Consider the following 27,749-nt stretch of genomic DNA (forward strand, 5'->3'; position numbering starts at 1 on the left):
AGGACCACAGGACAGAGTTGAAAGGTCAGCAGGCTAGAGAGGAGGGATAAAGAGGTCCTGTGGATTAAGAAAACAGCCCTTCTCCTCTTCACCCTCTCTCCAAATTACAAGCACATTCTCTCTCTCTCTCTCTCTCTCTCTCTCTCTCTCTCTCTCTCTCTCTCTCTCTCTCTCTCTCTCTCTCTCTCTCTCTCTCTCTCTCTCTCTCTCTCTCTCTCTCTCTCTCTCTCTCTCTCTCTCTCTCTCTCTCTCTCTCTCTCTCTCTCTCTCTCTCTCTCTCTCTCTCTCTCTCTCTCTCTCTCTCTCTCTCTCTCTCTCTCTCTCTCTCTCTCTCTCTCAGGGGCTTTATTGACATGGGAAACATATGTTAACATTGCCAAAGCAAGTGGAGTAGATAATATACAAAAGTGACAGTAAACATCATGATCATTATATTTAGTATATCATAAGATCAGCTGAGGGTCTGTGTAAAGCTCTCTAATGTCTTCAGGCAGTCTGACTGAAAGGAGAGGTGTTATTCTATGGGGCAGGTCTGTGGGGTTGGCCAGGCAGAGGGGGGACAGAGAGCGCAGTCTGACTGAAAGGAGAGCTGTTATTCTATGGGGCAGGTCTGTGGGTTTGGCCAGGCAGAGGGGGGACAGAGAGCGCAGTGTGCTGGAACTGAGAGGTGTTATTCTATGGGGCAGGTCTGTGGGTTTGGCCAGGCAGAGGGGGGACAGAGAGCTCAGTGTGCTGGAACTGAGAGCTGTTATTCTACGGGGCAGGTCTGTGGGTTTGGCCAGGCAGAGGGGGGACAGAGAGCGCAGTGTGCTGGAACTGAGAGGTGTTATTCTATGGGGCAGGTCTGTGGGGTTGGCCAGGCAGAGGGGGGACAGAGAGCGCAGTGTGCTGGAACTGAGAGCTGTTATTCTATGGGGCAGGTCTGTGGGTTTGGCCAGGCAGAGGGGGACAGAGAGCGCAGTGTGCTGGAACTGAGAGGTGTTATTCTATGGGGCAGGTCTGTGGGTTTGGCCAGGCAGAGGGGGGACAGAGAGCGCAGTGTGCTGGAACTGAGAGGTGTTATTCTATGGGGCAGGTCTGTGGGGTTGGCCAGGCAGAGGGGGACAGAGAGCGCAGTGTGCTGGAACTGAGAGCTGTTATTCTATGGGGCAGGTCTGTGGGTTTGGCCAGGCAGAGGGGGACAGAGAGCGCAGTGTGCTGGAACTGAGAGGGGTGTTATTCTATGGGGCAGGTCTGTGGGTTTTTGGCCAGGCAGAGGGGGGACAGAGAGCGCAGTGTGCTGGAACTGAGAGGTGTTGATGGGGCAGGTCTGTGGGTTTGGCCCAGGCAGAGGGGGGACAGAGAGCGCAGTGTGCTGGAACTGAGAGGTGTTATTCTATGGCAGGTCTGTGGGTTTGGCCAGGCAGAGGGGGGACAGAGAGCGCAGTGTGCTGGAACTGAGAGCTGTTATTCTATGGGGCAGGTCTGTGGCTTGGCCAGGCAGAGGGGGGACAGAGAGCGCAGTGTGCTGGAACTGAGAGCTGTTATTCTATGGGGCAGGTCTGTGGGTTTGGCCAGGCAGAGGGGGACAGAGAGCAGTGTGCTGGAACTGAGAGGTGTTATTCTATGGGGCAGGTCTGTGGGTTTGGCCAGGCAGAGGGGGGACAGAGAGCGTGTGCTGGAACTGAGAGGTGTTATTCTATGGGGCAGGTCTGTGGGTTTGGCCAGGCAGAGGGGGACAGAGAGCGCAGTGTGCTGGAACTGAGAGGTGTTATTCTATGGGGCAGGTCTGTGGGTTTGGCCAGGCAGAGGGGGGACAGAGAGCGCAGTGTGCTGGAACTGAGAGCTGTTATTCTATGGGGCAGGTCTGTGGGTTTGGCCAGGCAGAGGGGGGACAGAGAGCGCAGTGTGCTGGAACTGAGAGGTGTGTGTCAGAGCAAGAGAGAGGCGGTATTTGTTTGCGGGCTTGTGTGTGGTTGTCTGTATATGTGTGTGTGTGTGTATCTGTGTGTGTTGTGCAATGGCTGCAAGCAAAGGGAAAGGGAACAACTGAAAGCATTCAACTGAAATATGTCTTCCACATGTATCCCAACCCGCTCTGAATCAGAGAGGTGTGGGGGCTGCCTTCATCAACATCCACATCATGAACATATCCCCACCTCCACACACTGTGTCCTGTGTCTGTCTCACATCCCAGTGGTTCTAGGACAGTCATTTTACCCTCAGATATAGGCATATTACCTCCACTGTGAATCAGGCCATTTAGTGAGAAAATGGATACCAACTCATTAATGTTCACCAACTCCCACGTCTGCCCTCTCCCCTGAGTAAAGGTTCTCAGTCATCTCTCTCTCTCTGTGTGTGTGTCCAGTCGTCTCCCTCATTAAAGTCATAATCTGGAGTCCTTGCTTGGCCACCGACAGCCAGTCACTTGGTTTGGTACGTTTTCAGAAATGGGGCTGAGGGGTGATAAAATGTAACCACTATACAATTCTTATGATGTCTCTTATGTCATGCGTACAACACTCTTGTGGCACATATCTGTTATAACAAGTCATTATGAGTTATAATGATATAATGACAGTTATGACAACACTTATGTCATTTTTAACCTTTATTTAACGAGGCAAGTTAGTTAAGAACAAATTATTTTTACAATGACGGCCTACCCCAGCCAAACCCGGACGACGCTGGGCCAATTGTGCACCGACCTATGGGACTCCCAATCAAGGCCGGTTGTGATGCATCCTGGAATCGAACCAGAGTCATTAGGGATGCCTCAAGCACTAAGATGCAGTTCCTCAGACCATTGAGATGCAGTGCCTCGGACCGCTGAGATGCAGTGCCTCGGACCGCTGAGATGCAGTGCCTCAGACCGCTGAGATGCAGTGCCTTAGACCGCTGAGATGCAGTGCCTTAGACCGCTGAGATGCAGTGCCTCGGACCGCTGAGATGCAGTGCCTTAGACCGCTGAGATGCAGTGCCTTAGACCGCTGAGATGCAGTGCCTCAGACCGTTGAGATGCAGTGCCTTAGGACCGCTGAGATGCAGTGCCTAGACCGCTGAGATGCAGTGCCTTAGACCGCTGAGATGCAGTGCCTTAGGACCGCTGAGATGCAGTGCCTCGGACAGCTGAGATGCAGTGCCTCGGACCGCTGAGATGCAGTGCCTCAGACTGAGATGCAGTGCCTTAGACCGCTGAGATGCAGTGCCTCAGACCGCTGAGATGCAGTGCCTCAGTCCGCTGCGATGCAGTGCCTCAGACCGCTGAGATGCAGTGCCTCAGACCGCTGAGATGCAGTGCCTTAGACCGCTGAGATGCAGTGCCTCAGTCCGCTGCGATGCAGTGCCTTAGACCGCTGAGGTGCAGTGCCTCAGACCGTTGAGATGCAGTGCCTCAGACCGTTGAGATGCAGTGCCTCAGACCGTTGAGATGCAGTGCCTCAGACCGCTGAGATGCAGTGCCTCAGACCGCTGAGATGCAGTGCCTCAGACCGCTGAGATGCAGTGCCTCAGACCGTTGAGATGCAGTGCCTCAGACCGTTGAGATGCAGTGCCTCAGACCGTTGAGATGCAGTGCCTCAGACCGTTGAGATGCAATGCCTCAGACCGCTTAGATGCAGTACCTCCGACAGCTGCGATGCAGGGCCTCAGACAGCTGCGATGCAGTGCCTCAGACCATTGAGATGCAGTGCCTCGGACCGCTGAGATGGAGTGCCTCAGACCGTTGAGATGCAGTGCCTCAGACCGCTGAGATGCAGTGCCTTAGACCGCTGAGATGCAGTGCCTCAGACCGCTGAGATGCAGTGCCTCAGTCCGCTGCGATGCGGTGCCTCAGACCGCTGAGATGCAGTGCCTCAGACCGCTGAGATGCAGTGCCTCAGACCGCTGAGATGCAGTGCCTCAGACCGTTGAGATGCAGTGCCTCAGACCGTTGAGATGCAGTGCCTCAGACCGTTGAGATGCAGTGCCTCAGACCGCTGAGATGCAGTACCTCCGACAGCTGCGATGCAGGGCCTCAGACAGCTGCGATGCAGTGCCTCGGACCGCTGAGATGGAGTGCCTCAGACCGTTGAGATGCAGTGCCTCAGACCGCTGAGATGCAGTGCCTCAGACCGCTGAGATGCAGTGCCTCAGACCGCTGAGATGCAGTGCCTCAGACCGTTGAGATGCAGTGCCTCAGACCGTTGAGATGCAGTGCCTCAGACCGTTGAGATGCAGTGCCTCAGACCGTTGAGATGCAGTGCCTCAGTCCGCTGAGATGCAGTACCTCAGACCGCTGAGATGCAGTACCTCCGACAGCTGCGATGCAGGGCCTCAGACAGCTGCGATGCAGTGCCTCAGACCATTGAGATGCAGTGCCTCGGACCGCTGAGATGCAGTGCCTCAGACCGCTGAGATGCGGTGCCTCAGACCGCTGAGATGCAGTGCCTCGGACCGCTGAGATGCAGTGCCTCGGACCGTTGAGATGCAGTGCCCGGACCTGAGATGCAGTGCCTCGGGACCGTTGAGATGCAGTGCCTCGGACCTGAGATGCAGTGCCTCGGACCGTTGAGATGCAGTGCCTCAGACCGTTGAGATGCAGTGCCTCGGACCGCTGAGATGCAGTGCCTCGGACCGTTGAGATGCAGTGCCTCGGACCGTTGAGATGCAGTGCCTCGGACCGTTGAGATGCAGTGCCTCGGACCGTTGAGATGCAGTGCCTCAGACCGTTGAGATGCAGTGCCTCAGACCGTTGAGATGCAGTGCCTCAGACCGTTGAGATGCAGTGCCTCAGACCGCTGAGATGCAGTGCCACAGACCGCTGAGATGCAGTGCCTCAGACCGCTGAGATGCAGTGCCTCAGTCCGCTGCGATGCAGTGCCTCAGACCGCTGAGATGCAGTGCCTCAGACCGCTGAGATGCAGTACCTCCGACAGCTGCGATGCAGGGCCTCAGACCATTGAGATGCAGTGCCTCGGACCGCTGAGATGCAGTGCCTCAGACCGTTGCGATGCAGTGCCTCAGACCATTGCGATGCAGTGCCTCAGGAGCCAGATATGCCCATGACTGCTCATGACATGTCTATGACTGCTTATGACATGTTTATGACTGCTTATGACATGTATATGACTGCTAATGACATGTTTGACTGCTTATGACATGTTTATGACTGCTTATGACATGTATATGACTGCTCATGACAGGTTTGACTGCTTATGACATGTATATGACTGCTCATGACATGTTTGACTGCTTATGACATGTATATGGCTGCTTATGACATGTTTATGACTGCTTATGACATGTTTATGACTGCTTATGACATGTATATGACTGCTCATGACAGGTTTATGACTGCTTATGACATGTATATGGCTGCTTATGACATGTTTATGACTGCTTATGACATGTTTATGACTGCTTATGACATGTATATGACTGCTCATGACATGTTTGACTGCTTATGACATGTATATGGCTGCTTATGACATGTTTATGACTGCTTATGACATGTTTATGACTGCTTATGACATGTATATGACTGCTCATGACAGGTTTATGACTGCTTATGACAGGTTTATGACTGCTTATGACATGTATATGACTGCTCATGACAGGTTTATGACTGCTCATGACAGGTTTATGACTGCTCATGACATGTCTATGACTGCTCATGACATGTCTATGACTGCTCATGCCATGTCTATGACTGCTGATGACATTCTAACAACATAGACGACAGGTACCTCTATCTGCTGCACGGTGAGGTCAGGAAAGTGTTCTCGGCGGACGCTGATGAGGCTCTTGGGGCCTTTACAGCCCATGCTGGTCCCCAGGCCTCCATTCAACTTGACGACCACCAGCTTGTTGAGACTGTCTGCCAGGTTGTCCGGCAGGGGCAGCGCTGCTATCTTATCATAGGGCTGGATCTGTGGAGAGAGAGGAGAGACATTTCACCTGTTCCCTTTAGTAATGTATGTGGTAACACTTCTGATGTGGGCGGAGGGGGATCTTATCTTGATATGTCATCTATGGAGACTCAGGGACTGAAAAGGACTAGGGAAGAAATGAAACCACAGAACCTTTTTGTGTTCATTTCTGAAGACAAATGAGAGTGTACTCTTTGACAGGACTGCAACACACCCAGGGCTCTGCATTCAGCTTGAATCAATAAGGTCTGGCATCTTAAACAGATAGCTGGAGATTCACAACTATACACAATGAGAAGGAGCACCCAGGACATCAAATCTGAAACAGATGTCCTGTGTGTGTGTGTGTGTGTGTGTGTGTGTGTGTGTGTGTGTGTGTGTGTGTGTGTGTGTGTGTGTGTGTGTGTGTGTGTGTGTGTGTGTGTGTGTGTGTGTGTGTGTGTGTGTGTGTGTGTGAGTGAGAGAGAATGGGCACAATAGTATGTGTGTGTGTTGTATGTGTGATTGACCCTAAGTAACTGAAGGGTCATGGCTCATCCTGTGAGGTGATGACTCATGTCCTGCTCATTGCTTTGAGACAACAGAGCCTGGATATGAGGCCTAACACACACTAGATACAGCCAAACACACTGGATACAGCCCAACACACACTGGACACAGCCCAACACACTGGATACAGCCCAACACACACTGGACACAGCCCAACACACACTGGATACAGCCCAACACACACTGGACACAGCCCAACACACTGGATACAGCCCAACACACACTGGATACAGCCCAACACACTGGACACAGCCCAACACACTGGATACAGCCCAACACACTGGACACAGCCCAACACACACTGGACACAGCCCAACACACACTGGACACAGCCCAACACACTGGATACAGCCCAACACACACTGGACACAGCCCAACACACTGGGTACAGCCCAACACACACTGGATACAGCCCAACACACTGGACACAGCCCAACACACTGGATACAGCCCAACACACTGGACACAGCCCAACACACACTGGATACAGCCCAACACACTGGATACAGCCCAACACACACTGGACACAGCCCAACACACACTGGATACAGCCCAACACACTGGATACAGCCCAACACACACTGGATACAGCCCAACACACACTGGACACAGCCCAACACACTGGATACAGCCCAACACACACTGGACACAGCCCAACACACTGGATACAGCCCAACACACTGGATACAGCCCAACACACTGGACACAGCCCAACACACTGGACACAGCCCAACACACACTGGACACAGCCCAACACACACTGGACACAGCCCAACACACTGGATACAGCCCAACACACACTGGACACAGCCCAACACACTGGATACAGCCCAACACACACTGGACACAGCCCAACACACTGGACACAGCCCAACACACTGGACACAGCCCAACACACACTGGATACAGCCCAACACACTGGATACAGCCCAACACACTGGATACAGCCCAACACACTGGACACAGCCCAACACACACTGGATACAGCCCAACACACTGGACACAGCCCAACACACACTGGATACAGCCCAACACACTGGATACAGCCCAACTCACTGGACACAGCCCAACACACACTGGATACAGCCCAACACACTGGACACAGCCCAACACACTGGACACAGCCAAACACACTGGACACAGCCCAACACACTGGACACAGCCCAGCACACACTGGATACAGCCAAACACACTGGATACAGCCCAACACACTGGACACAGCCCAACACACACTGGACACAACCAAACACACACTGGATACAGCCCAACACACACTGGACCCAGCCAAACACACTGGACACAGCCAAACACACACTGGACACAGCCCAACACACTGGATACAGCCAAACACACTGGATACAGCCAAACACACTGGATACAGCCCAACACACTGGATACAGCCCAACACACTGGACACAGCCCAACACACACTGGATACAGCCCAACACACACTGGACACAGCCCAACACACTGGATACAGCCCAACACACACTGGACACAGCCCAACACACTGGATACAGCCCAACACACACTGGATACAGCCCAACACACTGGACACAGCCCAACACACTGGACACAGCCCAACACACACTGGATACAGCCCAACACACTGGATACAGCCCAACACACTGGACACAGCCCAACACACACTGGATACAGCCCAACACACTGTACACAGCCCAACACACACTGGATACAGCCCAACACACTGGATACAGCCCAACTCACTGGACACAGCCCAACACACACTGGACACAGCCCAACACACTGGACACAGCCCAACACACTGGACACAGCCAAACACACTGGACACAGCCCAACACACTGGACACAGCCCAACACACACTGGATACAGCCCATCACACTGGACACAGCCCAACACACACTGGACACAACCAAACACACACTGGACACAACCAAACACACACTGGACACAGCCCAACACACTGGACACAGCCCAACACACTGGACACAGCCAAACACACTGGACACAGCCAAACACACTGGACACAGCCCAACACACTGGATACAGCCAAACACACTGGATACAGCCCAACACACACTGGATACAGCCCAACACACACTGGATACAGCCCAACACACTGGACACAGCCCAACACACACTGGACCCAGCCAAACACACACTGGACACAGCCCAACACACTGGATACAGCCAAACACACTGGACACAGCCCAACACACTGGATACAGCCAAACACACTGGACACAGCCCAACACACTGGATACAGCCAAACACACTGGACACAGCCCAACACACTGGATACAGCCAAACACACCGGACACAGCCCAACACACTGGACACAGCCAAACACACCGGATACAGCCCAACACACTGGACACAGCCAAACACACCGGATACAGCCAAACACACTGGATACAGCCCAACACACTGGATACAGTCCAACACACTGGATACAGTCCAACACAATGGATACAGCCCAACACACTGGATACAGCCCAACACACACTGGACACAGCCCAACACACTGGATACAGCCCAACACACTGGATACAGTCCAACACACTGGATACAGTCCAACACAATGGATACAGCCCAACACACTGGATACAGCCCAACACACACTGGACACAGCCCAACACACTGGATACAGCCCAACACACACTGGACACAGCCAAACACACTGGACACAGCCAAACACACTGGACACAGCCAAACACACTGGACACAGCCCAATACACACTGGATACAGCCAAACACACACTGGACACAGCCAAACACACTGGACACAGCCAAACACACTGGACACAGCCAAACACACTGGACACAGCCAAACACACTGGACACAGCCCAATACACACTGGATACAGCCCAATACACACTGGATACAGCCCAACACACACTGGACACAGCCAAACACACTGGACACAGCCAAACACACTGGACACAGCCAAACACACTGGACACAGCCCAATACACACTGGATACAGCCAAACACACTGGACACAGCCCAACACACTGGACACAGCCCAACACACTGGATACAGCCCAACACACTGGATACAGACAAACACACTGGACACAGCCCAACACACTGGATACAGCCCAACACACTGGATACAGCTCAACACACTGGACACAGCCCAACACACTGGATACAGCCCAACACACTGGATACAGCCTGAAAAAACATATTAGGGAGATACTGTATATGGTTGGCTGGAGCTGCTCTCACCTAATTTCTGGTGGGCAGAAATGGTCCTGTAGGTCAGTCTTTATACTTTGGCCACCAATAGCTATGAAGCGCCCGGGGAAGCTGTGAAGCCAGCTGTAGACTAGTGCGTGATTGTGTTAATGAGTCTGTTATTAAATGTGTATGTTTACTGATTTTCATTCAATCCCATATTCATTCATATGGGCAGAATATTGTACATGTAGCTTACAGATTTAATTATGGCCTAAAATAAATGTGTTCATATGGGCAGAATATTGTAGCCTCGGCCCACAGTGCCGTGAAAAGTTATTTTCCGCGTTTCTGATTTTCTCTATTTTTGCACAGTTTTGATACTGAATGTTATCAGATCTTCAACCAAAACCTAACATTAGATAAAGGGAACCTGAGTTTACAAATATTTAATTTAATTAAACAAAGTTATGCAAACCACAATTCCCCTGTGAAAATGTAATTTCCCCCTTTCACTCAATAACTGGTTGTGGCACCATTAGCTGCGTTGACTGCAACCAAATGCTTCCTGTAGTTGTTAATCAGTCTCTCACATCGCTGTGGAGGAATTTTGGCCCACTCTTACGTGCAGAACTGGTTTAACTCTGCAACATTTGTGGGTTTTTAAGCATGAACTGCTTGTTTCAAGTCCTGCCACAACATCTCCTAGGCTGGTGTCTGTCATGCCCAGACCTTAGAGAGCCTTTTTATGTCTCTATTTGGTTTGGTCAGGGTGTGATTTGAGGTGGGCATTCTATGTTTTTGATTTCTATGATTTTGTATTTCTATGATTTGGCCGGGTATGGTTCTCAATCAGGGACAGCTGTCTATCGTTGTCTCTGATTGGGAATCATACTTAGGCAGCCTTTTTTCCCTTTGTTATTTGTGGGAAGTTGACTTTGTTAGTGGCACTATAGCCCTCGTAAGCACCACGGTCGGTTGGTATTGTTTATTGTTAGCGACATTAGAAATAAAGTAGTGTACGGTCACCACGCTGCGCTATGGTCCATTTCTTCTGACGGTCGTGTCTTTATAGTTTCTACAATGTATTTTGGTTTGAAAGAATGTATTTTTGTTTGATCTAGTTTTTACACCATCCATTAACACCAATCATTCAATATAAAACATTTATCAACAAAAATAAGTATTTTAAACCATCCATTAACATTTTAAACCATCCATTAACACCAAACATTCGGGCCTCCCGGGTGGCGCAGTGGTTAAGGGCACAGTACTGCAGCGCCAGCTGTGCCATCAGAGTCCCTGGGTTCGCGCCCAGGCTCTGTCGTAACCGGCCGCGACCGGGAGGTCCGTGGGGCGACGCACAATTGGCCTAGCGTTGTCCGGGTTAGGGAGGGCTTGGTCGGCAGGGGTGTCTCATCGCGCACCAGCAACTCCTGTGGCGAGCCGGGCGCAGTGCGCGCTAACCAAGGTTGCCAGGTGCATGGTGTACCCTCCGAGTTCTTGCCATCGCCACTCCATTTTTCATGTATCCATTTGTTTTGTCTTGTTCCCTGCACACCTGGTTTTCATTCCCCAATCACACTACATGTATTTATTCCCCCTCATGTCTTTGTGTGATTGTTACGTGTCATTCTTTATGCGGTTTTCTGGTGCTTTTTCCTAAATTGCTCCAGGGGAGCCATACTACTGTTGCTGGCCATGTAAAACAACACATTTCACTGCACCTATCCGGTGTGACAAAATATTTAAAATAATTCTCCCACCTCTACCTCTCCTTCCCTCCCCTCTACCTCCCTCTCCCCCCTCCTTCCCTCCCCCTCTACCTCTCCTCTCCTCCCCCCTCTCCTTCCCTCCCCTCTACCTCTCCCTCTCCCCCCCTCCTTCCCCTCCCCCTACCTTCTCCTCTCCCCTCCTTCCCCTCCCCCCTCTACCTCTCCTCTCCCCCCCCTCTCCTTCCCCTCCCCCTCTACCTCTCCTCTCCTTCCCCCCCTCCTTCCCTTCTCCCTCTACCTCTCCCATAAGACGGACTCTGTTTGAGAGGAGTGAGTGTAAGTGTGATTCTCTCTCTCTCTCTAATAAATGAGAAGGCCCAGCAGTGAGGGTCTGCTACTGAGGGGGAAACAACCCGGGATTTGTATTGTGTGTATGTGACAGTGTGTGTGTGTGTGACAGTGTTTGTGACAGTGTGTAAGTGTATATGTTAGTGTGTGTGCACTAGCTAGGCCCAATTTAGCATCAGGTCGTCCATAGCACTTAGCCTCCTCTCCCTCTCTACCCAACATAAACTCTGCTTCCAGACTCAGTGTTTTTCCCAACAGCCGGGGTTCTATCAGAACAGCAACAAGACATCAGAGAGGATACAGAGGCATCCAGACAGAGAGAACACACTGAAACCAAACTACAGAGTGTCTTCTCAGAACTTCTCCACACACACATCTTGGATTCCTTCACTTTCCTTTCCTTCATTCTCCATCCCTTCCCAAATGTGACTGAGTTCAAGGTAAAGTCTCAAGGAAAGTGTGCTATAAAGGGAATAGGGTGCCATTTGGAACCCAGACCATACCCCACCCCCCCTGTGTGTGCATTCCAAGCTGTGTGTGCATTCCAAAATGGCACCCTATTCCCTATATAGTGCACTGCTTTTGACCAGAGTCCACTATATAGGGAATTAGGGTTCCCTTTGGGATGCAGCCTGTGTGTTGATGCTGGATCTGAATACTCAGTAGTATGACTGACGCACACAGCTGAGAGAATGGACTTCAAAGAGCATCCCTAGAGACATGGCAACCCTGTGGTTTAAAACAGAGAAAACTGTGGCAATACTGGAATTCTATACTGAGGGAGAATATAGCAACACTGTGGTTTTATACTGAGAAGAAACTATGGCAACCCTGTGGTTTTAAACTGAGGGAGAATATAGCAACACTGTGGTTTTAAACTGAGGGAGAATATAGCAACACTGTGGTTTTATACTGAGGGAGAATATAGCAACACTGTCATTTTATACTGAGAAGAAACTATGGCAACCCTGTGGTTTTAAACTGAGGGAGAATATAGCAACACTGTGGTTTTATACTGAGGGAGAACATAGCAGCACTGTAATTTTATACTGAGAAGAAACCATGGCAACCCTGTGGTTTTAAACTGAGGGAGAATATAGCAACACTGTGGTTTTATACTGAGGGAGAATATAGCAACACTGTGGTTTATACTGAGGGAGAATATAGCAACACTGTGGTTTTATACTGAGGGAGAATATAGCAACACTGTGGTTTTATACTGAGGGAGAATATAGCAACACTGTGGTTTTATACTGAGGGAGAATATAGCAACACTGTGGTTTTAAACTGAGGGAGTATATAGCAATATTGACATTTTATCCTGCAAAGAAACTATGGCAACCCTTTGGTTTTAAACTGAGGGAGAATATGGCAACACCAATTTTATACTGAGAAGAAGCTATGGCAACCCTGTGGTTTTAAACTGAGGGAGAATATGGCAATATTGCAATTTTATACTGAAAGAAAACTATGGCAACCCTGTGGTTTAAAACCCTATTCCTGAGTACCTGTATGTCGGCAGGTAGCCTAGTGGTTAGAGCGTTGGACCAATAACCGAAAGGTAAACATCTGTCGTTCTGCCCTTGAACAAGGCAGTTAACCCACTGTTCCTAGGCCATTACTGTTCGTAACTGACTTGTCTAGTTAAAAAAAAATGTCTGAGTCCTCAACTCAACATCAGACCTGACAGAAATCTCAGTGGGATTGAAATGTTGTCTGTGTGTCTAAATAAGAATTGGTTGTTAACTTGACTTGTCTGGTTGAATAAACATGACAACTGAACAAGTTGAATGTTAGAGATCTTCATTGCGTAAGATGGCGCTGGAGAAGATGGCAGACGTTTTACGTGCCCCCAGCCGATTGTGTTTTGTTGTTCGTTTATTTGTGTTGTAACTTTTTTTTTAAACTTATTTTGTACATAACATTGCCTCTACCGTCTCTTATGACCGAAAATAACTCCTAGACATCAGGACTGCGATTACTCACCACGGACTGGCAGAATCCTCTTCTTCTTCTTTCACGACTCTGACGAGCCCGACGCAAAAGATACACTGTTTCCTCGGGAACAGGCCCCAATCCCTGTGATCTGCGTGAAGAGGAGGCGGAGAAATAGAGAGTCCAAAAGTTGGGCTGCCTTCTGAGAATTCGTAGGCAAGCGAATAAACCCCCACTTGCCTCCATTTTGCTAGCAAACGTGCAATATTTGGACAATAAAATCGACGAGTTACGCGGAAGATTAAACTCCCAATGGGGACATTAAAAACTGTAACATCTTATGCTTCACGGAGTCGTGGCTGAACGACGAAAATATCAACATACAGCTGGCTGGTTATACGATGTACCGGCAGGATAGAACAGCGACGTCTGGTAAAACAAGGGGCGGCAGTCTATGTATTTTTGTAAACAACAGCTGGTGCACGATATCTAAGGAAGTCTCGAGCTATTGCTAGCCTGAGGTAGAGTATCTCATGATAAGCTGTAGACCACACTACCTACCGAGAGAGTTTTCATCTGTATTCTTTGTAGCTGTTTATACAAACAACCACAGTCAGAGGCTCTAAAATGGCGGAATACAGCTTATTCAATGCTAGAAACAAACAAGAAAACCCAGAGGCGGCGCTCCTAGTAGCTGGGGACTTTAATGCAGGGAAACTTAATTCCGTTTTACCAAATTTCTATCAGCATGGTAAATGTGGAACCATAGGAAAAGAACTCTGGACCACCTATACTCACACAGAGATGCATACAAAGCTCTCCCTCGCCCTCCATTTGGCAAATCTGACCATAATTCTATCCTCCTGATTCCTGCTTACAAGCAAAAATTAAAGCAGGAAGCACCAATGACTCAGTCTATAAAAAAGTGGTGAGAGGAAGCAGATGCTAAGCTACAGGACTGGTTTGCTAACACAGACTGGAATATGTTCCGGGATTCCTCCGATGGCATTGAGGAGTACACACATCAGTCATTGGCTTCATCAATAAGTGCATCAATGACGTCGCCCCCACAGTGACCGTAAGTACATACCCCAACCGGAAGCCATGGATTACAGGCAGCATCCGCACTGAGCTAAAGGATAGAGCTGCAGCTTTCAAGGAGCGGGACTCTAATCCGGGAAGCTTATAAGAAATCCGCTCTACGCTCCGACGAACGGTAAAACAGGCAAAGGCCCATACAGGACTAAGATCGACCGTACTACACCGGCTCTGATGCTCGTTGGATGGGCAGGGCTTGCAAACCATTACAGACCTCAAAGGGAAGCACAGCCGAGAGCTGCCCAGTGACACTAGCCTACCAGACGAGCTTAACTAGTTCTATGCTCGCTTCGAGGAAAATAACACTGAAACATGCATGAGAGCACCAGCTGTTCCGGAAGAACCGCAGCTGCTGTGAGTAAGACCTTTAAACAGGTCAACATTCACAAGGCCGCAGGGCCAGACGGATTACCAGGATGTGTACTGCGAGCATGCGCTGACTAACTGGCAAGTGTCTTCACTGACATTTTCAACCTCTCCTTGTCCGAGTCTGTAATACCAACATGCTTTAAGCAGACCACCATAGACCCTGTGCCATGGCTCACATCAACACCATCATCCCAGAAACACTAGACCTGGCCGTGTGGTGCTAAGACAACAACCTCTCTCTCAACACGATCAAGACTAAGGAGATGATTGTGGACTACAGGAAAAAGAGGACCGAGCACGCCCCCATTCTCATTGACGGGTCTGTAGTGGAGCAGGTTGAGAGCTTCAAGTTCCTTTGTGTCCACATCATCAACAAACTAACATGGTCCAAGCACACCAAGACAGTCGTGAAGAGGGCACGACAAAACCGATTACCACTCAGGAGACTGAAAAAGATTTGGCATGTGTCCTCAAATCCTCAAAAGGTTCTACAGCTGCACCATCGAGAGCATCCTGGTTGCGTCACTGGTTGCCTGGTATGGCAACTGCTCGGCCTCCGACCACAAGGCACTACAGTGGGTAGTGCGAACAGCCCAGTATATCACTGGGGCCAAGCTTCCTGTCATCCAGGACCTCTGTAACAGGCGGTGTCAGAGGAAGGCCTAAAAATGGTTAAAGACTCTGGCCACCCTAGTCATAGACTGTTCTCTCTGCTACCGCACGGGCAAGCGGGTACCGGAGCGCCAAGTCTAGGTCCAAGAGGCTTCTAAACAGCTTCTTCCCCCAAGCCATAAGACTCCTGAATGGTGTCAAGATGAGAGAAATAGAAACCCTGGTCCTGAATGGTGTCAAGATGAGAGAAATGAGAAACCTGGTCCTGAATGGTGTCAAGATGAGGATGTGAGCTGAAGAGGCCCTCTCTACACTTTCGGCTCCCTATTACCTGTCATCACTACTACATGACATAATGCTCCTTAAAAGGGGCAATCACACATCCATTTTTGGACATACAAATGAATGATATGCCTCATGAGCTTGTCGTATCTCTCTATCAGAACCCAAAATATAAACTTGTTTTTACTCAATGTTTGTAATCAAAGTAAACAAACACTATATAGCATCAAAACATGGTTAAAGCTATACTTTGATATCATGGATGAGCATGTCTATGAATTTGAGTGGTTACATTTCTCCAGCCCATCCCTCAGCTTTTTACCGAAACAGTGGCGGGGAGTTCACTTTGTTATTGTTTCTACTGCTGATTGTTGCTTTAACATTTGTACTGAGCTTTTAATAATCTCACAGTGAAGCTGATATGTCAGAAACAGGATAAAGAGGTTCCCTGATATAAACTAGTATGATAATGTGGATAATTATAAAAAATATTCCACAAGAAAGGAACCTGCAAATCAGGTAAGATAAGTGAGGTAAGGCAATAAATAGGCCATGGTGGCGAAGTACAGCAATTAAACACTGGAGTGATTGATGTGCAGAAGATGAATGTGCAAGTAGAGATACTGGGGTGCAAAGGAGCAAGATAAATAAATACAGTATGGGGATGAGGTAGGTAGATGGGCTATGTACAGGTGCAGTGATCTGTGAGCTGCTTAAAGCTAGTTAAGGAGATATGAGTTTCCAGCTTCAATGATTTTTGCAGTTCGTTCCAGTCATTAGCAGCAGAGAACTATAAGGAAAGGCGGCCAAAGGAGGAATAGGCTTTGGGGGTGACCAGTGAGATATACGTGCTGGAGCACATGGTACGGGTGAGTGCTGCTATGGTGACCAGTGAGCTGAGATAAGGCGGGGCTTTACCTAGCAGAAAGGGCTTGTAGATAACTTGTAGCCAGTGGGGGTTTTTAATTTAAAAATTTTTTTTTTACCTTTATTTAACTAGGCAAGTCAGTTAAGAACAAATTCTTATTTTCAATGATGGCCTAGGAACAGTGGGTTAACTGACTGTTCAGGGGCAGAATGATAGATTTGCACCTTGTCAGCTCGGGGGTTTGAACTTGCAACCTTCCGGTTACTAGTCCAACGCTCTAACCACTAGGCTACCCTGCCGCCCCGGTTTGGCGACGAGTATGAAGCGAGGGCCAGCCAACGAGAGAGTACAGGTTGCAGTGGTAGGTAGTATATGGGGCTTTGGTGACAAAACGGATGGCACTGTGATAGACTGCATCCAATTTGTTGAGTAGAGTGTTGGAGGCTATTTTGTAAATTATATTGACAAAGAACAGTGGAACCCTCCAAAGAATAGTGGAACCCTCCAAAGAATAGTGGAACCCTCCAAAGAATAGTGGAACCCTCCAAAGAATAGTGGAACACTTCAAAGAATAGTGGAACCCTTCAAAGAATAGTGGAACACTCGAAAGAATAATGGAACCCTCCAAAGAATAGTGGAACCCTCCAAAGAGTAGATAAGGTTCCTGAAGGTTCCTGAATCCTGTTCCCAACAAGCCTAATGCCATCCGATCCCTCTGTCCTTCACTCTGCCCCTCCCTAGCTTCAGCTTGGAACACATTGCAAACAATAATTATTATGCAACTGAGGCTGCTAGGCAAAAATAAGCCAGGACAGTCCCAATCCACAGGCCAAACACTGACACGTTGTCAACGCCAGGCTATCAGGTTTGGTTACTTTAATGCATCACTCATATCGCCCATCAAGGATGGATGGATTGTTTTGTATTCAAACTAGTTGAATGAATAAGTAAGGTTCGCAAAACATTTCCACCCAGCCCACTGGTCAGTCATCTGGACCACAGAGTTCTTGCACCTATGAACCTATGTGATATTATGTGCACACAAACATCCATCATCACACACACACACACATACTACTCATCACTCATTTTGAAGACTGCTGGTTCATAGGAACAAAGCCATCAATAGTCATTTCAACATGAATAAACTACGACACACCCACACCCAGCCCCACCCTCACACACACACACACGTATATGTGCAGTCCTACACGTAAACACAACTGCACAAAAATGTCTCTTAAGTTGCCCTCTGTCACTTTCTTTCTCTATCCACAAAAACAAAATGAGAGACATCCCCCTCTCTCTATTCTGTCTCTCTCTCTATTCTGTCTCTATTTCTATTCTGTCTCTCTCTCTATTCTGTCTCTATTTCTTTCCCTATCCACAAAACCTAATGAGACATCCTCTCTCTCTATTCTGTCTCTATTTCTTTCCCTGGTCTCTGTTCTCTCTCTATCCTTCTGTCTCTGTCTCTCTCTCTATTCTGTCTCTCTCTCTATTCTGTCCCTCCTCTCTCTCTCTCTATTCTGTCACTCTCTATTCTTCCCCAGAGAGAAAGCTTGGGGGGTTGTGGGTGAGCCCTGAGCTCTAGTAGAGACAGGGGAGCCAGCTGGCTGCATGCCTAGAGGAAGAGACCCCAAATCTGGCCTCACCGTGTGAGCTCTCCCCCTGGCCTCCACTGTTCCCATCTGCCTGAGAGTCCACTTCATCACACCATATTACTGGATCACTCACTGATGAGCTAACAGATACACACACAATGTACAGTAAACACACACACACACACACACACAGGGTTTTTATTTGAGTCTTACTGAGTCTTCTGGGGGTCTGTGTATCTTGGGCCAGTCCACCGATGGCCCCTTCACCTGCAGAAACCTGTGGAACAGCTTCCTGAATCCATCAAAGTCCTTCTTGGAGACCTGGAATACACAGGGAGTTTACGTTATAACAACAACATCCCATTCTCCCCAGTGGGCATACAGACAGAGATATGCTGGGTTACTGGTTGTACCAACTACTGTATCGGTGTTTGATTGAGCTGCCTGTTGCAATGGAACCAATGAATTAAAAAAATCTCAAAAAACAAAACCCTGTCCTCAGGTCACTCCAGACAGACTAAAACAAACTCTGTCCCCCTGTCACTCCAGACAGACTAAAACTAACTCTGTCCTCAGGTCACTCCAGACAGACTAAAACAAACTCTGTCCTCCTGTCACTCCAGACAGACTAAAACAAACTCTGTCCCCCTGTCACTCCAGACAGACTAAAACAAACTCTGTCCCCCTGTCACTCCAGACAGACTAAAACAAACTCTGTCCTCCTGTCACTCCAGACAGACTAAAACAAACTCTGTCCCCCTGTCACCCAGACAGACTAAAACAAACTCTGTCCCCCTGTCACTCCAGACAGACTAAAATAAACTCTGTCCCCCTGTCACTCCCAGACAGACTAAAACAAACTCTGTCCCCCTCTGTCACTCCAGACAGACTAAACTAACTCTGTCCCCCTGTCACTCCAGACAGACTAAAACAAACCCTGTCCCCTGTCACTCCAGACAGACTAAAACTAACTCTGTCCCCCTGTCACTCCAGACAGACTAAAACAAACTCTGTCATCAGGTCACTCCAGACAGACTAAAACAAACTCTGTCCTCAGGTCACTCCAGACAGACTAAAACAACCTCTGTCCTCCTGTCACCCAGACAGACTAAAACAAACTCTGTCCCCCCTGTCACTCCAGACAGACTAAAACAACCTCTGTCCTCAGGTTCACTCCAGACAGACTAAAACAAACTCTGTCCTCAGGTCACTCCAGACAGACTAAAACAAACTCTGTCCTCCTATTACCCAGACAGACTAAAACAAACTCTGTCCCTCAGGTCACTCCAGACAGACTAAAACAAACTCTGTCCTCCTGTCACTCCAGACAGACTAAAACAAACTCTGTCCTCAGGTCACTCCAGACAGACTAAAACAAACTCTGTCCTCCTGTCACTCCAGACAGACTAAAACAAACTCTGTCCTCAGGTCACTCCAGACAGACTAAAACAAACTCTGTCCCCCTGTCACTCCAGACAGACTAAAACAAACTCTGTCCTCCTGTCACTCCAGACAGACTAAAACAAACTCTGTCCTCAGGTCACTCCAGACAGACTAAAACAACCGCTGTCCTCAGGTCACTCCAGACAGACTAAAGCAAACGCTCAAGATGTTTAAAGATTTAAACCCAGTTCTACATAGTATAGATGAAAAAGCAGATCTCATCTCGAAGGCTGAATGTTTTCAGTGTTCGTGTAATATGGTTGATTTATTGATGAGTACATTTATAAACACATCATCAAACAGCATTTCTGTTCAAAGCCAACCGATATCATCATGGCTTTCATGTGTATAAACACTCATTGATGTGAAATGCTTATAGAGGTGTGTGTGTGTGTGTGTGGACTCTCTTTGACACTCTGCTACAGTATGTGTTACTCGCCTGATTTCCCCTCCCCTCATCTTGGGAACACAATCACTACCAGATGGACTCAGGGAGAGGGAGAAGTGTGTGTGTGTGTGTGTGTGTGTGTGTGTGTGTGTGTGTGTGTGTGTGTGTGTGTGTGTGTGTGTGTGTGTGTGTGTGTGTGTGTGTGTGTGTGTGTGTGTGTGTGTACCTCCTTGTCGACCCCTGTGGCAGTGTCCAGTAGTTTCTCCAGCTCTGCGTGCATGGAGGTCTCCAGCTGCTGCCTCATCTCCTCCTGAAACTGGGCCATCCCTCCGTTAGGCACTCCCTTACTGAGACCTGAAACACCATGTCAACTCTGTTAGATACACCCTTACTGAGACCTGAAACACCATGTCAACTCTGTTAGATACACCCTTACTGAGACCTGAAACACCATGTCAACTCTGTTAGATACACCCTTACTGAGACCTGAAACACCATGTCAACTCCGTTAGGCACTCCCTTACTGAGACCTGAAACACCATGTCAACTCTGTTAGATACACCCTTACTGAGACCTGAAACACCATGTCAACTCTGTTAGATACACCCTTACTGAGACCTGAAACACCATGTCAACACCGTTAGACAAGCCCTTACTGAGACCTGAAACACCATGTCAACTCTGTTAGATACACCCTTACTGAGACCTGAAACACCATGTCAACTCTGTTAGATACACCCTTACTGAGACCTGAAACACCATGTCAACTCTGTTAGATACACCCTTACTGAGACCTGAAACACCATGTCAACTCTGTTAGATACACCCTTACTGAGACCTGAAACACCATGTCAACTCTGTTAGATACACCCTTACTGAGACCTGAAACACCATGTCAACTCTGTTAGATACACCCTTACTGAGACCTGAAACACCATGTCAACTCTTGTTAGATACACCCTTACTGAGACCTGAAACACCATGTCAACTCTGTTAGATACTCCCTTACTGAGACCTGAAACACCATGTCAACTCTGTTAGATACACCCTTACTGAGACCTGAAACACCATGTCAACTCTGTTAGATACACCCTTACTGAGACCTGAAACACCATGTCAACTCTGTTAGATACACCCTTACTGAGACCTGAAACACCATGTCAACTCTGTTAGATACACCCTTACTGAGACCTGAAACACCATGTCAACTCTGTTAGATACACCCTTACTGAGACCTGAAACACCATGTCAACTCTGTTAGACAAGCCCTTACTGAGACCTGAAACACCATGTCAACACCGTTAGACAAGCCCTTACTGAGACCTGAAACACCATGTCAACACCGTTAGACAAGCCCTTACTGAGACCTGAAACACCATGTCAACACCGTTAGACAAGCCCTTACTGAGACCTGAAACACCATGTCAACACCGTTAGACAAGCCCTTACTGAGACCTGAAACACCATGTCAACTCTGTTAGATACACCCTTACTGAGACCTGAAACACCATGTCAACACCGTTAGACAAGCCCTTACTGAGACCTGAAACACCATGTCAACTCTGTTAGATACACAATTACTGAGACCTGAAACACCATGTCAACTCTGTTAGACAAGCCCTTACTGAGACCTGAAACACCATGTCAACTCTGTTAGATACACAATTACTGAGACCTGAAACACCATGTCAACTCTGTTAGATACACCCTTACTGAGACCTGAAACACCATGTCAACACCGTTAGATACACCCTTACTGAGACCTGAAACACCATGTCAACTCTGTTAGACAAGCCCTTACTGAGACCTGAAACACCATGTCAACTCTGTTAGACAAGCCCTTACTGAGACCTGAAACACCATGTCAACTCTGTTAGATACACCCTTACTGAGACCTGAAACACCATGTCAACACCGTTAGACAAGCCCTTACTGAGACCTGAAACACCATGTCAACTCTGTTAGATACACAATTACTGAGACCTGAAACACCATGTCAACTCTGTTAGATACACAATTACTGAGACCTGAAACACCATGTCAACTCTGTTAGACAAGCCCTTACTGAGACCTGAAACACCATGTCAACTCTGTTAGATACACCCTACTGAGACCTGAAACACCATGTCAACTCTGTTAGATACACCCTTACTGAGACCTGAAACACCATGTCAACTCTGTTAGACAAGCCCTTACTGAGACCTGAAACACCATGTCAACTCTGTTAGACAAGCCCTTACTGAGACCTGAAACAACCATGTCAACTCTGTTAGATACACCCTTACGGGAGACCTGAAACACCATGTCAACTCTGTTAGACAAGCCCTTACTGGAGACCTGAAACACCATGTCAACTCTGTTAGATACACCCTTACTGAGACCTGAAACACCATGTCAACTCCGTTAGATACACCCTTACTGGAGACCTGAAACACCATGTCAACTCTGTTAGATACACCCTTACTCGGAGACCTGAAACACCATGTCAACTCTGTTAGATACAGCCCTTACTGAGACCTGAAACACCATGTCAACTCTTTTAGATACACCCTTTCTGAGACCTGAAACAACATGTCAACTCTGTTAGATACACCCTTACTGAGACCTGAAACACCATGTCAACTCTGTTAGATACACCCTTACTGAGACCTGAAACACCATGTCAACTCTGTTAGATACACCCTTACTGAGACCTGAAACACCATGTCAACTCTGTTAGATACACCCTTACTGAGACCTGAAACACCATGTCAACTCTGTTAGATACACCCTTACTGGAGACCTGAAACACCATGTCAACTCTGTTAGTCTGAGACTCCATGTTCCGTTAGACAAGCCCTTACTGAGACCTGAAACACCATGTCAACACTTTTAGACAAGCCCTTACTGAGACCTGAAACAACATGTCAACACCGTTAGACAAGCCCTTACTGAGACCTGAAACACCATGTCAACACCGTTAGACAAGCCCTTACTGAGACCTGAAACACCATGTCAACTCTGTTAGATACACCTTACTGAGACCTGAAACACCATGTCAACTCTGTTAGACAAGCCCTTACCAACCTGATAAAACCTGTATTTCCTGGACCCGACAACTCTGGACCAGGAAATACAGGGAGAAATAGTCACCCTTACTGAGAAACTTAGTCACTCAGACCTGGACCAGGAAATACAGGGGAGACACCTTAGTCACTCAGACCTGGACCAGGAAATACAGGAGAGACACCTTAGTCACTTAGACCTGGACCAGGAAATACAGGAGAGACACCTTAGTCACTTAGACCTGGACCAGGAAATACAGGAGAGACACCTTAATCACTTAGACCTGGACCAGGAAATACAGGGGAGAAACCTTAGTCACTTAGACCTGGACCAGGAAATACAGGGGAGACACCTTAGTCACTCAGACCTGGACCAGGAAATACAGGGGAGAAACCTTAGTCACTTAGACCTGGACCAGGAAATACAGGAGAGACACCTTAGTCACTTAGACCTGGACCAGGAAATACAGGAGAGCCACCTTAGTCACTTAGACCTGGACCAGGAAATACAGGAGAGACACCTTAGTCACTTAGACCTGGACCAGGAAATACAGGAGAGACACCTTAGTCACTTAGACCTGGACCAGGAAATACAGGGGAGACACCTTAGTCACTCAGACCTGGACCAGGAAATACAGGAGAGACACCTTAGTCACTTAGACCTGGACCAGGAAATACAGGAGAGACACCTTAGTCACTTAGACCTGGACCAGGAAATACAGGAGAGACACCTTAGTCACTTAGACCTGGACCAGGAAATACAGGGGAGACACCTTAGTCACTCAGACCTGGACCAGGAAATACAGGAGAGACACCTTAGTCACTCAGACCTGGACCAGGAAATACAGGGGAGACACCTTAGTCACTTAGACCTGGACCAGGAAATACAGGAGAGACACCTTAGTCACTTAGACCTGGACCAGGAAATACAGGGGAGGACTCAGACCTGACCAGGAAATACAGGAGAGACACCTTAGTCACTTAGACCTGGACCAGGAAATACAGGGGAGACACCTTAATCACTCAGACCTGGACCAGGAAATACAGGAGAGACACCTTAGTCACTTAGACCTGGACCAGGAAATACAGGGAGAGACACCTTAGTCACTTAGACCTGGACCAGGAAATACAGGAGAGACACCTTAGTCACTTAGACCTGGACCAGGAAATACAGGAGAGACACCTTAGTCACTCAGACCTGGACCAGGAAATACAGGAGAGACACCTTAGTCACTTAGACCTGGACCAGGAAATACAGGGGAGACACCATAGTCACTTAGACCTGGACCAGGAAATACAGGGGAGACACCTTAGTCACTCAGACCTGGACCAGGAAATACAGGAGAGACACCTTAGTCACTTAGACCTGGACCCAGGAACATACAGGAGAGACACCTTAGTCACTTAGACCTGGACCAGGAAATACAGGGGAGACACCTTAGTCACTTAGACCTGGACCAGGAAATACAGGAGACACCTTAGTCACTCAGACCTGGACCAGGAAATACAGGAGAGACACCTTAGTCACTTAGACCTGGACCAGGAAATACAGGAGAGACACCTTAGTCACTTAGACCTGGACCAGGAAATACAGGAGAGACACCTTAGTCACTTAGACCTGGACCTACAGGGGAGACACCTTAGTCACTCAGACCTGGACCAGGATACAGGAGAGACACCTTAGTCACTTAGACCTGGACCAGGAAATACAGGAGAGACACCTTAGTCACTTAGACCTGGACCAGGAAATACAGGAGAGACACCTTACCTAGACCTGGACCAGGAAATCAGGAGAGACACCTTAGTCACTTAGACCTGGAACAGGAAATACAGGAGAGACACCTTAGTCACTTAGACCTGGACCAGGAAATACAGGGGAGAAACCTTAGTCACTCAGACCTGGAACAGGAAATACAGGAGAGACACCTTAGTCACTTAGACCTGGACCAGGAAATACAGGAGAGACACCTTAGTCACTTAGACCTGGACCAGGAAATCAGGAGAGACACCTTAGTCACTCAGACCTGGACCAGGAAATACAGGAGAGACAGCTTAGTCACTTAGACCTGGACCAGGAAATACAGGAGAGACACCTTAGTCACTTAGACCTGGACCAGGAAATACAGGGGAGACACCTTAGTCACTCAGACCTGGACCAGGAAATACAGGAGAGACACCTTAGTCACTTAGACCTGGACCAGGAAATACAGGGAGACACCTAGTCACTCAGACCTGGACCAGGAAATACAGGGGAGACACCTTAGTCACTTAGACCTGGACCAGGAAATACAGGGGAGACACCTTAGTCACTTAGACCTGGACCAGGAAAATACAGGAGAGACACCTTAGTCACTCAGACCTGGACCAGGAAATACAGGAGAGACACCTTAGTCACTTAGACCTGGACCAGGAAATACAGGAGAGACACCTTAGTCACTTAGACCTGGACCAGGAAATACAGGAGAGACACCTTAGTCACCAGACCTGGACCAGGAAATACAGGAGAGACACCTTAGTCACTCAGACCTGACCAGGAAATACAGGAGAGACACCTTAGTCACTTAGACCTGGACCAGGAAATACAGGAGAGACACCTTAGTCACTTAGACCTGGACCAGGAAATACAGGGGAGACACCTTAGTCACTCAGACCTGGACCAGGAAATACAGGAGACACCTTAGTCACTTAGACCTGGACCAGGAAATACAGGGGAGACACCTTAGTCACTCAGACCTGGACCAGGAAATACAGGAGAGACATAGTCACTCAGACCTGGACCAGGAAATACAGGAGAGACACCTTAGTCACTTAGACCTGGACCAGGAAATACAGGGAGACACCTTAGTCACTCAGACCTGGACCAGGAAATACAGGAGAGACACCTTAGTCACTTAGACCTGGACCAGGAATACAGGAGAGACACCTAGCCGCTTAGACCTGGACCAGGAAATACAGGAGAGACACCTTAGTCACTTAGACCTGGACCAGGAAATACAGGAGAGACACTTTCTACTCTTTAAAATCACATGCCATATTTTAAATAAAGTGTTATCAACAGCTCTATTAAGCAGATTTGGTTGATTTTGTGGTCTCAAACCAGTGAGCTTGCCACCATTCGCCATCAAGAATATGAGCTATATGGAGTTATATACAATGGAAGAGGTGGTCATTTTGTTCCCTTGTCATAACAACAAAAAATAGATGTAAAACATAATTACAATCTGGTTAAATGTGGGTTCCGAGGCAAAGGGGGCGGATCCTGCAGGCATCATGGTTTAGAACCTGCTCGACTGAGACACTCTACAACGTTAATCAAGCCTGGTACTAGAATGTGGTTTGACTTGACTCCTGTCAGGTTATGGAATGTCGTGCATTCCACGAAGCTACCATGTTTGATTTGCATGTTGTCATCCACTTTAATTCCCAACAATATATGCTATAAATGTCACTGAACAGCTGGCATGGACTAGTACCTGTTGTGAGTTCTGGGTCATGTTCATTTGGCAACAAACTGAGAAAAATAGCTGTGAAACAGGGAGAGAGTACCTGGACTTGTCCAATGAGAAACTGAGTGCACAGATAAACCTGGCGCATGAAACCCTCTCATATTCCAGGGTGGGAAGCCTTCCTTAGAGAAGTAATCATAGAAGGTGTGCCACTGCCGCAGCACAGTAGTGTGTGTGTGTGTGTGTGTGTGTGTGTGTGTGTGTGTGTGTGTGTGTGTGTGTGTGTGTGTGTGTGTGTGTGTGTGTGTGTGTGTGTGTGTGTGTGTGTGTGTGTGTGTGTGTATGATAAATCTAACTTAACCACAAGCCATGGACAAACAGAACACTGTTCCTCGGCCAACAGTGAGATAGATGAAAGAGGAACTCAGCCCCATTGCTCCCAAACTCAACCCCATTGCTCCCAAACTCAACCCCATTGCTCCCAAACTCCCTTGTGTTTACATTTTTTCACTTAAAGAGTGTTTCCCAAAGGCTGGGTCAGGAGGTGTGGAGAGACTAGGGACACAATCCTGGGTCAGGAGGTGTGGAGAGAGAGAGACTAGGGACACAATCCTGGGTCAGGAGGTGTAGAGAGAGAGAGACTAGGGACACAATCCTGGGTCAGGAGGTGTAGAGAGAGAGAGACTAGGGACACAATCCTGGGTCAGGAGGTGTAAAGAGACCAGGGACACAATCCTGGGTCAGGAGGTATAGAGAGACTAGGGACACAATCCTGGGTCAGGAGGTGTAGAGAGAGAGACTAGGGACACAATCCTGGGTCAGGAGGTGTGGAGAGACTAGGGACACAATCCTGGGTCAGGAGGTGTAGAGAGACTAGGGACACAATCCTGGGTCAGGAGGTGTCAGAGAGACTAGGGACACAATCCTGGGTCAGGAGGTGTAGAGAGACTAGGGACACAATCCTGGGTCAGGAGGTGTAGAGAGACTAGGGAC

At 48.4% G+C, this 27,749-nt stretch overlaps 1 protein-coding gene across 1 annotated transcript; it reads right to left on the bottom strand.

Annotated features, from left to right (window-relative positions):
- Window positions 1–3,973: 3,973 nt before the first annotated feature.
- LOC135535136 (UTP--glucose-1-phosphate uridylyltransferase-like) lies at window positions 3,974–27,028 on the bottom strand (the record flags this gene model as incomplete). The annotated part of the gene is made up of 5 exons (XM_064961854.1): window positions 26,529–27,028; window positions 20,493–20,620; window positions 18,649–18,756; window positions 5,709–5,891; window positions 3,974–4,074 (listed from the first exon to the last, which is right to left on the bottom strand). Coding segments are annotated over exons 2-5 (491 nt in total), but the record flags the coding sequence as incomplete, so codon positions are not given.
- Between the last annotated feature and the right edge of the window lie 721 nt (window positions 27,029–27,749).

The sequence above is a fragment of the Oncorhynchus masou genome, unplaced genomic scaffold, assembly GCF_036934945.1.
Source record: "Oncorhynchus masou masou isolate Uvic2021 unplaced genomic scaffold, UVic_Omas_1.1 unplaced_scaffold_4482, whole genome shotgun sequence".
Lineage (NCBI taxonomy): Eukaryota > Metazoa > Chordata > Actinopteri > Salmoniformes > Salmonidae > Oncorhynchus > Oncorhynchus masou.